This window comes from Dermacentor andersoni, chromosome 4 (genome assembly GCF_023375885.2).
Source record: "Dermacentor andersoni chromosome 4, qqDerAnde1_hic_scaffold, whole genome shotgun sequence".
In the NCBI taxonomy this organism is placed as follows: domain Eukaryota; kingdom Metazoa; phylum Arthropoda; class Arachnida; order Ixodida; family Ixodidae; genus Dermacentor; species Dermacentor andersoni.
The window spans coordinates 54,702,468-54,715,511 of NC_092817.1; the positions used below are offsets into that span (position 1 = coordinate 54,702,468).

General features: G+C 45.2%; 2 protein-coding genes across 8 annotated transcripts in view; one reads left to right on the plus strand and one right to left on the minus strand.

Annotated features, from left to right (window-relative positions):
• LOC126537170 (glutamate receptor 1-like) overlaps positions 1-13,044 on the minus strand; it is a 212,027-nt gene that overhangs the window by 132,568 nt on the left and 66,415 nt on the right. For 3 of the 4 annotated variants that reach the window (XM_050184353.3, XM_050184356.3, XM_050184355.3), the window contains exons 2-3: positions 8,195-8,269; positions 6,937-7,083 (exon numbers count right to left, since the gene is read on the minus strand). In XM_050184353.3, the coding sequence (XP_050040310.1) occupies positions 6,937-7,083; positions 8,195-8,269 (222 nt within the window). The remainder of the gene's footprint in view (positions 1-6,936; positions 7,084-8,194; positions 8,270-13,044) is intronic. The other variant, XM_050184354.3, reaches the window with a different exon arrangement.
• LOC126537186 (uncharacterized) overlaps positions 1-13,044 on the plus strand; it is a 456,401-nt gene that overhangs the window by 93,143 nt on the left and 350,214 nt on the right. The window lies entirely within an intron of this gene.

Sequence of the window (13,044 nt, forward strand, 5' to 3'; positions counted from 1 at the left end):
TCGTCTTCTAAACATGATGGTTCCAGGCTTAGTATTACCTCGTTCGGCCATTGGTTATCCCTTCCAGTGTTTGTTATTTAAATATTCCAACATGATAAGATGCTATACACACTGCATGAGGGGCAGGGCTGAAACCAGGCAGCACCACTTTCGCTCGTTCAATAAATCACTATGAACTGTATTGCGTCTATGTGGACCTGAACGTGAAACGACGGCCAAAGACGGCTTAACGAGTTGAACTCCTTCCCGTCGGTACCACTAGCTCAGTAGCCGCTGTCAGATGGCAGCTGGGTTAACGACGAAACGCTCTTCAAAGAGGCCTTCACTATAAGCTCGGCTTCGGCTAACGGGAATCAGTAGCCGGGGAACCTTCCGTTCCCTGATGACCATAGCCTGCCTCTAAGTTTGAGTTGAGAGTCGGCAGCGCTGCTCTAATAGCTCCCCGTAATGAATGCTTTCAGCAGTCGTGCATCGGCAAATGCGCCACACGAAGTGACTTCGGTGACCCTCGCTCGCGCTCATACAGACGTCTCCACGAATGATTCTCGGGACTCGCTCAGAATTTCCTGCGCAGGATTGGGTAGCCTACCGGGCTCTGCTTGGTCAACCTCCCCGCCATTCCCTTATGACCCCTCTCTCTCTGTCTCTCTCTCTCTCTCTCTCCGCGCAGGATTAAGTGTTGAACTACCGGGAAACTTCGGGGTAAAACAATCTGCGCCTGTGGTGGTGGCCTTGCGAGAATTTAGGATGCGCAATATTCTTGCGAAGGAATCAGCGACCTGTTAGCTATATACCATTCAGCTGTTATTGCTGTTGTAAACTAGGGCAAAGATAATTCTTGTCTTAGATGTTTCTTTATTATTATATTTTGGGAGGGGGTGGCAAAGGCGGCCCTAAGGTGGTCTACACTCTTATTTTCTAGGTTTATGAAGAAAGAGGCAAACTAAAGCTATGCCTTTTAGACATCTCTTACGCTCTCCTCCTTTCCGTGTTATCAAAACTTTACGTTACCACAGAAAAAATGACGCCGTCTTCGTTGGCAGCGACTGCTTCTTTCCCGACAGCACGCAGCTACGGCGCACCTACGGACAACCCAATGCGCAGCTGCAACGTACTTAACGGCATGACGTCGATGTGCATGCACGTGTGCGCGTTTGTTTGTACATGCATTGTGTGTATAGTGAGTTTGTTGTGTGCGTGTTTCATGCTCGTGTTGTGTGTGTCTGTGTCTGTCCGCGTATGTTTTATGATTGTGTGATTAAACTACCAGGGGAAGCACTGCGCTATATGCGCATGACTCCATATTGGAGTGCTACGGAATAATTTTCTCTACTTAATGTTATAGTTATATAAGTCTCCGAGTGCCTTTGCATTTCAATCTCCAACGGAGTGAATGCTCGCGCGTGCGTGTGCATGCGCATGCGTGGGCTGTCTAATCGCCACACACACCTGCCGTGAGTTCAGCGATCGCAGTGGCCACTTCGCACGACCGAACACCATAGGCCTTGTAATCGTATTTTGCACCGTGCTTATTTCGTCCTCTATAATTTTTTCATAACAGTTTGGCTAACGTCAGCTGGTAAACCCTATATGTTACACGTTTGAGCATTGTGCTTAGCACATACTTTCTGTTCGCGTGTTCCTGTTAGTGGGGCAAGCGCTTCTAGAGATCCCAAGTAGGCCTGACCTAGCATTATATAAGAAAAAAGAAAGAAGAAAGAAACCTCTTCCTTGCAAACATGCTTCATCTTATTGTTTATTACGTCCGCAAGAGAAGAAAGTACAAGCCTTACCTCATAACTCCATAATGCTTCCATGGTAAACCGTGTTTATGTCTGCTTAGGGAAACATGTTAGACTATTGTTCAACGGCGTTGCGGGTGTTTTCCGCTGGAAACGGCTACGCACGCTCACAAGAACCTCGTATTTATCTTCCGTCGTCTTTATGTGCGATAAACGGAAGAGAATAAAAAATCACACAAAGGAGGTTGCCATCGTTAGAATAAATCTTAAGCTAAGCACACGGAAGCTGCTTCCTTGCTTCTGGATATTATTATAATTACGATCACTTCTCGTGCCCCGGTAATAAAGGCGCGTGGGCGAGTAAAAAATGCCAACATCTCGTTTTCTTTCGGGGCCCGTAAAAGAAGGTCTTAGGTTTTACAACCTACACTGGAAAGGCTAGACTTTGACGGTCTCTTCCACTTTATGTGTCGGTTAGTTTTACAGCCTGAATTGCAGCGGCCTGTTTTAGGCGAAGGACGGCGGTAAAATTTTGAACGCCAGTCCGTATCTTACGACGCTATTGAGCTTGTTAATTTAAACGTTTCTACGTGGCCTCTCGTCTTACTCATCCCAAGGAAACAAAAATTATGTAGGGAGAAACTTTGTATGCTTTCTGAACTAAAAAAAAAGGAAAATAATAAGAAAGCAGCCATGGTGTACTGGAAGATACCACATAGACAGGAAGTGGAACGTTTCTAGTTATATATATATTCAATTTGACCTTTCGTTCTTTTTTTTTTTTTTCAAATCATTGCACCACTTTAAATTAACAACCGAAACAAAGTTGCAGATGTTTCACTACTTGCATAGTGAGAGAATTCGAACATCAAAGATATGAACGTCCTGCACGGGAAACTGACCGTTGTTCTGTTTATCTGCTTCAAGTGTTAGGGCCAGAATTTGGCTCGTTGAAAAGAGGCAGTATTACTTACATCCGTCAGGTACCTACCCATGTGTCGAAGACTCTGTGCAAGTAATCGCAGCAATAGAAACGCTTTCCTTGTTTGCAAAGCACAACGGGCTTGCTGCTCCTGTTTTTTTTTCTCCTCTTTTTTTTTTTCTTCTTCGGGTAAACCATATCTTACCTGCCAGATATGAAGCCACAAAGAAATTTGCTGTCAATTACATCGCATTTCTACAATTTTAAGCTTGGCGCACTACACTCGTTGCCTCGTTTCACGTTATCCTTGTATTGAAACTACGGCAATAAACACACTCATGACGAGTGCCGAGCGATTCAAACGCGATAATTGGATGGCATGGTAGCCAGCGCCGGGTAATCATGGGGAGATTATATGCAGCCGCAATGCGTAACAAAGGCTCGTGCTTTATTGCACTAGCTTGGTGTTCCCAGCACCGGCAGCCATACGCTCCGAATATCGCATTTGAATCACTGAACACTGCACTTTATAACGTACGCCGGTACTTAAGACAATTTGATTAGATTTATATTAAGAAAAAAAGAGGCTGTTAAGTGGGGAAATGATTATTTCCACAGGCTGCGTAACAGCCTCGCTGTAGGCGGGCGCCGGAACTAATCCTAGACAGCAGTGTCGCTATCAGCAGTCGCTGTGGCCATGTGGCGTGCCAGTTTCGCCCACGATGCGGTGCGTTGACTCATAGCTAGCGCAATATTACGCGCAGTAAGCCTTTCACTGTTTCGGACGATATCGGTTATGTAGACATTTGGAGATGCGCTTGGGCAATATCATTTCGAGAAGTAGAAGAATTCTTTGGTCAGTGATGCTTCTAGTGCGAGTCGTCTTCGTTTGTGTAGCTGGCGCCCCCGGTGTTGGGTAAGCGAGGAGACATGACTTTTTACGTGCGTTAACATTAGGCGTGTTAGATTGGAAGAAAAAAAAGTGTATGTGTGTGAAGTATGGGAAGCCGCTCGTGTGGTAAAAGTAGAGGGAGGAGGGGAAAGCTTAGAAGATGTGTGTATATATATATATATATATATATATATATATATATATATATAATATAACATACGCTCCTCGAATACGCAGGATGTGTGTCGAATGAGCCTCGAACAACACTGTGCAATGTGGTGAACGTGGTGTAAATCATGGATCGGGGAGCTCAAGGAGCTGCGACGTGTAATGCAAACCCATTTCTCTGGCATTTACCGCTGAATTCGCACTAAATGTCTCCCTTTTTTTTCTACCTCCTCTTTTGTCTTTCGCTTCTTGTAGTTGACATCGCTTACATTCTTTCACCTCGTCGCTGGTTTATGGATGATCTACACAGCATGGCGTCAGCCAATCCTTTTAGCGATTGCCCGAGAGACCAGGCACCGCATTGTGAAAACGTAGTTACTTGCTGCGACCTCGGAGCAGTAAGCGTTTCTTTTGCTTTTTATGTTTAGGTAAATTATTTGACGTCCAATTGGTAAGTACGAATTTTGAATTCTTGCTGCACATAGTGCTTCGTTCTTCTTTAAAATTTTGTTTTTTTTTTCGTAAAGTTCCGGCAATGGCGGCTTTCTGGATTCCAGGGACGAACACCGGCGGACATCGATGCCAGTAGTTGAGGGAGCGCATAACATATAACGCTGTAAAATTTACCACGCTCACGGCTGTTCAGACAAGGAGAATCGCATTCGATGTTGACGGTGGTAGTGCCTTATATCATGTCACCCTGTGAAACACGGATCGTGCCACTTGCGTCACAGCAGATTATGCAATGTTTCTGACCGCTATAACAACCGCACCCTGGAAAAAAAAATCGCGTACTGGGAAAAACTGTGCTTTTTGAAAGCGTTCGATAATGTCATTAAAATGGGTGTCCTGAAGTGAAGCATTTGGTACGACGGGTCACAGGCTGACGTGTTCAAGAATGCGAAGAGCTGTTGAGCACAGTTGGCAACAAATATTCTGAAATATGAACGTCCGCCTGTGCCGAGTACTGCTTTGAAAGCAGCTGACCAATTACTTAAGGTAATTATAACCCTTCGAAGGTTGTCGAATACTTGTAATCATAATTTTGGTCTTCAGTCTTTATTGGGATAAGAATTTCACGATCATGTATTGGTTCTGACGTATGAGGTGATGGCCAAAACTGTTCGGTGCCCGCAGAAAGGATAGCCGACGACGGAGCAGCTTTCACCAATAAGAAGACGACAAAACATAAATGGAAATCTCGTGCAGGGCAACCATGTTTCGGGGCAACAAGGACAAAAGCCAGAAATAAAAATGTGCAGATCCAATGCACTATGGAGATCGATGTTATGCGAATCATTTTGCAGGTACATGGCTATCCAGCGCTGCTTAGGGTTCCGCGAACCATTGCTTAGAGAACCAACGTGTTTGTGTAAATTAAGTAGTTGTTTGTCAGGGGGGTAGGGAGCTCACAGGTATGTTCCACATGGTATGTGACCATGTGGAAGGCATGATTTATGTCCTGGCATGATCTTCTTGCCGATTCGACGGGCGCTTACGACATGACGATTGTTCGGTTAACTACGTATTATACTATCCTAAGTGCCTGTAAATATGCCATGCGGTGTATGTTAAGACGACGATGGCAATTGTACTCGAGGGATGAAATGTTCAAAAATGATTAACTGGGGTGACGAGGAAGTTGGTACAGTCAACCACAAAAGTTTACAGACCACGGGATCTCAGAAAACGTTCAATTTCCGAGCAGTCTGTAACAGTAGTCAGTAACACCCAACATCGCGATGTTGTTCATATATACTGGTAGAGGCTGTAAATGCGAATACCCGCCGTGGTTGCTTAGTGGCTATGGTGTTGGGCTGCTGAGCACGAGGTCGCGGGATCGAATCACGGTCACGGCGGCCGCATTTCGATGGGAGCGAAATGCGAAAACACCCGTGTACTTAGATTTAGGTGCACGTTAAAGAACCCCAGGTGGTCAAAATTTCCGGAGTCCTCCACTACGGCGTGCCTCATAATCAGAAAGTGGCTTTGGCATAGAAAGCCCCATGATTTCATTTTTTGTAAATGCGAATGCTAGGCTGCGCTATGAGGCTGCGCAGATATTCGGCTTTTTCTCAGATTTCGTGATCCGTTAGGTTTTCTGGTTGACTGTACAATGTCGCACAGTTTCTACGTAGCGTAAACTACTGCGCCGTAAGTACGGGGACAAGTGGGCGAGGTCAGGAGGTAATGTGATCTAGCACGGCGCCTCAAAGCTCTAGCTGTCACACGAGGAAAGGAAGCCGGAAGTGGCACGTGGTGCGCGCTCCCAGTGTTTCAAAGAGCTGGCGCTGCCTTTGTAACGAGAGAGGCATACGTGCGCCCGTGGCTTAGTCGAATGGTACGTCATCACGTGGAATTCGATACGTTTTTCCTGTTAGGCCTGCTTAGTCTATGGAAAACTCTTATCCAAGACCGAAATTCAGAACGAATAATCTTTGTCATGAGCACATTCCTCATAGGTTATAATGCACTTGAAGGACATTGACGATCAAGATGAATGTCAGCCCGATTGGCATACCCTGTTTATTGGGTATTTACCTTTTTCAAGTTTTTGTTGTGGTGTTGTTTTGTACGACGTTTTCTTTGTATTTACTGTTCTTGACGTGTCATTGGTTATAACCACCTGGTACTCAGTTAGTTCGTGTACATACGTAATTTCTAATTTCATTCGTTGTATTAAATACCATGTAAAACAAAAGACCGTGGCCCAGTGGTTAGAGCACCGGATTGCCGCTTCACACGCATTGAAATCTTCACTCGCGGAGATCGTAATCTTCACACAGACACGTGTGACGCCGAGGTACATAGGTACGACTGCCAAGATGCGCAACACCCAAACGTGGTGACGCCAAAGTCTGGCTCACTAAGTTCAGTCCCAGTTTGTGAAATTGAGACTAACTTTTCCCATCATTGTATTAAATTGCTCACATGCGTGAAGAGGATCTTTGTGAGTGGATCATGAGCCATCGTGGTGCTTATAGCGCACAGAAAAAAGGAGAAAGAGAGAGAACAGAATGACGGTATCATCTGCGACTGTCAAGATAAAATCCCTATCGATCACACGTGATACAATGCACTGAGGCGACATTCTACATTGATTTAAGTGCTTGTTAAAAGGATAGATCGTTTCGCATGAACCTGTCTTAGGAATGAAACAAACCGATATGCAGGGTCATTATATACAGGGATTTGTAGACCCACATGCTCACCTTCTCGGGTCATGTTGAAGGGGTCGTCATTCAGGACCACGCCCGTAGAGGAGTTGACCTTGAACCTCGAGTCGCCCTTGTTGTGCTCGTACATGACGTATTCGTAGGCTGTCTGCTGCTCCCGTGAGTAGGGCGTAAAGATTGCGCCTGCGTGCAGAGAGCAGAAAAAAAAAGGAAGAAGAAAGGACGTCTTTGCCAGATCTTGCAGCGCCCAAAGAGAAAGCGTCGCCGAATGTCATTATAATGAAAGAACGAATGTGTCGGGAAAGGCTTCATGACTCATTACTCTCACATTCCTAAGCGCCAAATTTCGTTGCTCCACGTGAGTAACCGAACCTGTCATCGAACATCGTTATCAGAGGGAGATGGTTTGCACTGGCTTGACGGCATTCCTTGCTGCAGACTTGTTCAGAGAGGTGGCCATGAGATAGACACAAGCATGTGGCCTGCAACTGGCGAGCTTCGCCATATTACACTTACTGACGCCTTATCCTTTAAGTAGTTTGTCTTGTGGTTGCACCTTGCGATAAAATGTGCGCTTGCTTGGATTACAAATGTGGCGACGATTTGGTGGTCCTATCTATTAGTTGTCATGGCAACTCACTTTTTAGAAGGTCTATTTTAAGCATACCTTGCCTTTTATCAACAGTCGTTTAAGATCTTCAAAACAGTTCTGCTGCTGCTTCAAATGCTGTTGCACCTTTGTAAACATGTTTTATACAATAATTCCGCTACAGTGAGGCTCGAACAATGTACAGTCTTTTTGTTGGCTAACATGTCTAGCAGATCAACTTCAAGGACATCAATGCAGTCATCAATCACTGACAAGACAAGAAATAAAAAAAAAAAGAAGAAACGCGCACAAAAATGGGAAGCAACAGCCATGCATTCATGGTGTATAAAATGCCAACTACTTGAGGGAAGGTGTCAAGACAGGTTGAACGAAAGCAGCGGATAGGGAACAAGGACACTGTTCTGGCGGAGGTTCAGAGGCGCAAAATAAAAAATAAATAAAAACAGAACAGAAGGGAGGGTTGGTGGCATTCAAAGGACGGCACATTCCCATTGCCGCCGCCTCAGTCCACCGCCATCCCTACGATGGTCCGCTGATGGTTTTCAATATGGCGCCGCTACCGTAAACTGAGTGGTCGGATGCAGTTCGCAAGGCAGGAGCGGCTGTCTAGTAAAAACTAAGGATACCGAAAAGATGAATACGAAGCTACGGGAACCGGGCACATACGACGTACGGGGAGCCTACCTATGTACAAGTTACTGTTGGATCTGCCTCCGGAGTACCTTCCCGATCCTCTGTGCTTGAGAGAGTCTGCCGAGCCTGAAAAGATTCACGGACAGTCACCGTTTCGCCCTCTAACAGGATCCTGGCTGTGGTGACAGCTGGTCTCCACTCTGACATAATGCGGAAACTGAAACCCCTTAGAAGTACGTCACACATTATTCTCAGCAATATCACTGTTCTTATCACTTTTTTGCAATGACACGTCAGAGATACCACACATTTTCGGTTCACCTAGTTCCCCGTGGTCGACTGGAAAAAAAACCGAAATACCAGGCAAAGCATTTTGAAGTGCATACGTAGCCTCTTTTTGTTTTGCTTCTTTCGCCCATTTTCAAGGTTGCTGGTCGGTGGTGGTTTCGCCATCTATGCAAAAGCGCCGATGCACAAGCGCCGGTCACGTGTTCTTGCGCAAACGAGTGGCGGGGCGCCTTTGTAGGCGAACGCCAACTAGCTTTTTGAGATCCGGTGCTTTCGCCTGAGAGCTTTGCGACGTATGAGAGTTTATATGTGGCGGTGGAGCGCTCGGGAAGGACAACTGTCCTCTTCTCGCAACGCGCTCTCCCCCCTGTGTAGGTTGCGCGAGGGGAACCTGGTGGCGGGAGAGGAGGATGGCAGTCCTTCTTCACGCCGGCGCTTGTGCTGCTGGAGATTAAAAAGAGAAAGGGAGGGCACCCTGCTGGCGCTGAGCGCAGAAAATAGTGCTAGCCTTTACTCCTTCCCCACAAGAACCACTTCTCTCTCTCTGGAGATGACAACAAACATTTGACGAATCTGAATGTTCCTTACATCCCACCTATACTATCGCTGCATATGTGCTGGTTAATTGTTCTGTTCTTTGCAAAATTATGCAATTAAACCACAAACACTATCCAAAGATCATAACTGCAATATATATACTCCGTCAAGCGCATCACTCGTTTAAGGAAACGAATGGACTCCTACAAACGTGCGGCTATTCACTTACATTTTTAATCGACATCGACGGTTTCTGCACAATGTTTTTTTTTTCTCTCGGCATCCATTATTTCGTGCGCAGGTGTTCGGATTGTTGCAATAATGAATAAGGTGTTGAAATATTTTGGCCTCCATTCGAAACAAATAGGCAAGCATACCATTTTTTTAAATATTGCTCCAATATCTTGCCAACATTGTTCGAATGCATAAGCTGTGAAGTTCGGTAATTTATTCAACGTACAAGCCATACACTGTCCACGGGAGCAACCAACGAGAGATGGCGAAAACTCTTAAAGGTTTGACGCCATCGAAGAACAATGATGACAGAATGCGCCCACAAAAAGCCGTTTAAGGCTACCCGCAAATGTCGCGTTTGCCGCTAGCGGGCTGCGCAATGCGCAGGAGGTGCAGATGTAATGAAAAAGGATGAGATTTCTACACAACTGTCTGACATTAACTTTACAAGCTTGCAGGTGAGGTTGCCAGCGAGTCCCGTTTATTGAGTTGTTCGAAAATATTGGCAAACCGCGCAAATTTTTTTTTTTTTTCGTGATAACCTCCAGGAGCCCATTTTCTTTGCTTTGAAGTTTGAAATGCTCGAATTTTTAAAAAGCTAATATCTGACTGCTATAATCTGTTTAATACAGTTTCCAATGACAGGCCGCCTCAATGCTCACAAGTGCGCGTAAAGCATGCTTAATGCTTCAGTTGTGTTTCTAATGTGTATTAAATGCGGTCGTGTCCCCACGCTTTCTTTTCTGTCCCTCTCGTCTTTTCTTTTTTTTATTTCTTCATTTTCTTCTCTCTCCTCCACTGCAGGCAGGCCATAATTAGAAACAAGTCGGTTAACATCCTTGAAGACCAATCCGTCTTGAGAATTCGTTTGGTAATTAACTGTTCAGCCTGTGTTACTAGAATGATTAGAAGCTTGAGAAGGTGGACGGATATGTCAGGTTAAGGAGCCCCATCAGCAGTGTAAATGCGATTGGGTCGTGTGATTTCGCCATTCAATGCAGCATCAGGTTTATTTTGTATGTTTTAATTTCCATGCGACATGCATTTGCTTTCGAAGCTGACGGTGCCTGTCGTTCTTTCTTTCTTTCCTTCTTTCTTTCTTTCTTTCTTTCTTTCTTTCTTTCTTTCTTTTTATTTGCTCGGAAGAAAAACAAACATATTTCACAATTTTTGTAACTGTAATGAGCCCATTCTTTCTTATCCCTTCTATATTTTATTATGTTATTACTTGTCTGCAAGCTTCACCCCCTAAAGTCCCGTGTTCGTGACTTTTCTCAGCACATGGTAACACGGACGTAAATGTATTTACAAATATGGGAGAAATGAATATACTCCTTTAATGTAGAGAACATTCGTTCCCTCTCTCTGGAGGCGGTGCGATAATGTGGAAAGCACGTGTAAGTGACATCATTGTTAAGCATGTCTCAGGCCACATCTACCGCAATTAAGTAAATTCAGGTACAAACAAATTTGATATAAGAGCTATGTTAGATACAAAGGCTTCCTACCTTGCTTGCTTAAAGATGTGTTCTATTAGCAAAACAGGGGTCGTATATGTGAGTGAGTGAATATCACTAAGCTGGTCGTCTGCTTGTGCATATGCCATTTTTAAACCCCTCGTAATCTCGGATCTGCGACTGCTTTGCAACATTTATGTCGGAACTAACGACGTCACCATCGAGTTAGCTTTTTTGCTGGTTGTGTACTGGGGCCCTTCGTAGAAGCCGGTATTTCGAAAAGAAACAAGGGCAAAAAGAAATAAATGCAGGCTTATTTAGGAATAAATAAATATGCAGCACTAACGCACATCTTAAATTCTATGTGAAGAGAAGCTTTAGTAAATGCTGCACAATTAACGGCGATGCTTACAAGGGTGCTTATTTTCCTCTTACACAATTTGTAATCCCATGTAATGTTTGCGCAACGCACTTGTCACAACTTTAATATTATGCTGTCTTTATTATTTTTTCTCACTAAACCGTTCACACAGTATGTCCTAACGCAAACACCAAATCAGGCGGACATAAAGACGATGCACATAACTGAGCACATTCTCTTGCCTTCCAACGAAAACACCAACATTTATGGTTATGCAGCTGTAACCAATCCCCACTAGAGTCCCACGTACGGGCTACATTTCAAAACCTTCAAAGTCACCATCCCAAGCTTACAGGATAATGACAAAACATATATATTTTTTTAAGTTTATACGATGTTGAAGTGCAAGCAGCGGCAGCTGTAAAGAATTGCTCTTAGAGATCTGAAATTTTATGGTATTTACGATAAATAAGCTTAAATAACAAAGCTGGACCTACAACAGAAGACGTCGAAAGAGTTTCAAGCTAAACAAAGGCGCAAAATGGTTACACTCCTACGAAAGACTTCTGGTAGTCAGAGATCGCACAGTCACAGGTCGAATAGCTTTTACGAAAAGACAGCCTGTTGCGAACAGCAGTGCTGAACGTGTTTTCTTGTCCATCCGTTCGCAACAACCATCGCCTGTGTGCCATGCCGAGGGTCCTGATGTCACAGGCAAGCCGCTCGGAACCGAAGCGATTCCCTGTGATGAGTGGAAGGGCAAGCCGGAAGTAGCGCGATAGCAGGCGCATGTTCTTCGAAAACGCCAGGTGGATGGTGCAGACCCAAAAAAAAAAAAAAAAAAGAACTGCAGTTATGTCTAAAGGACGAAATACGTCTCTTCGGTGAACTGTCTAACAGACTTCACGAATCCTTCATAAATTACGGAGTTGTGCTTGACTTTGCTCAAATAGTCGACATAGTTATTTCGTGTTCGACGTTCCATCTCGCAGTGATCGAGTTGAGGGAATTACATAGCCCTGGGAGTCTCGAGTTTCCTTTCACGCGAGGCTCGCAGACGCCTGCAGGTCAACATTTATATCTTTTCAGATATAATGTGCAAAACCGATAATTTCTACGCAAAGAGCTTGTCGTGGACAGACTCACCGTTTGATAGTTGAAAAAAAGAAAATGGAAGTTTCGCGCGTAGGGCGAGGCAACCATAGCGATATCAATATTTCGTCGTTGCGCTCGAACTGCTCGAACGGTGTCTTAGCTGTACGCGTACGCGACATGTTATTGTGGTGCAACCACATGCTACGCAGAAGGAACAGCACCCTGACAGCTGCCAGGCATCCTACAACGCTGGCGTGATTAGCGCCGCCGGTGACGTTGCAGGCGTCGCAGCTTGGTGGGGCATGAGGTGAGCCGGGAAAACCGTCGCTCTCCTGACTGGTGAATTGTTGTTACAAACGGATGGACAAGATAGAACGTTGAGCACTGCTGTTCGCAACACGCGGTCGGCATTAGTGAGTGCTCAGTGAAGTATTGGAGAATTAGCTTGACAATTATTGTCCGCTTCGCTCTGACAAGTGCATACACTAGCAGAACGTTTAGCATGTATGCTATAGTGTGGTCACATCGCGAGTGCACATAATGCTCATGTCAGCAGTGGAAGACAGAGCTCTGCCCTGGATCGTCACCGAGCTGCTTGAGCGGAGTGGGGTGGTGCGCCTACTTTGCTTCGTCGTTGACATTAATTTTTTTTTTTTTTTTCTGCCAGACGCACTCCGTGTATTTGGAGACCTTTTAACATTCCGTACGCGGGCCGCGCGTAAGGGCACGGCGACGGCAGCGTAGGCGGCTGTGTGAATGCGCTTCGAGCGCCCATATAGTTACTATCGCAATAAAAGGAGGCCACGTCGTCTTTCAATGCCTGCTGAGTAACTTTGGCAGTGGCGTACCAACTATTATTGGAAAACGAAGGGGGGGGGGGGGGGGGGGGGTGACGCCGTTTCCTTTGCCTCCCGCTCTCTATGTATAGA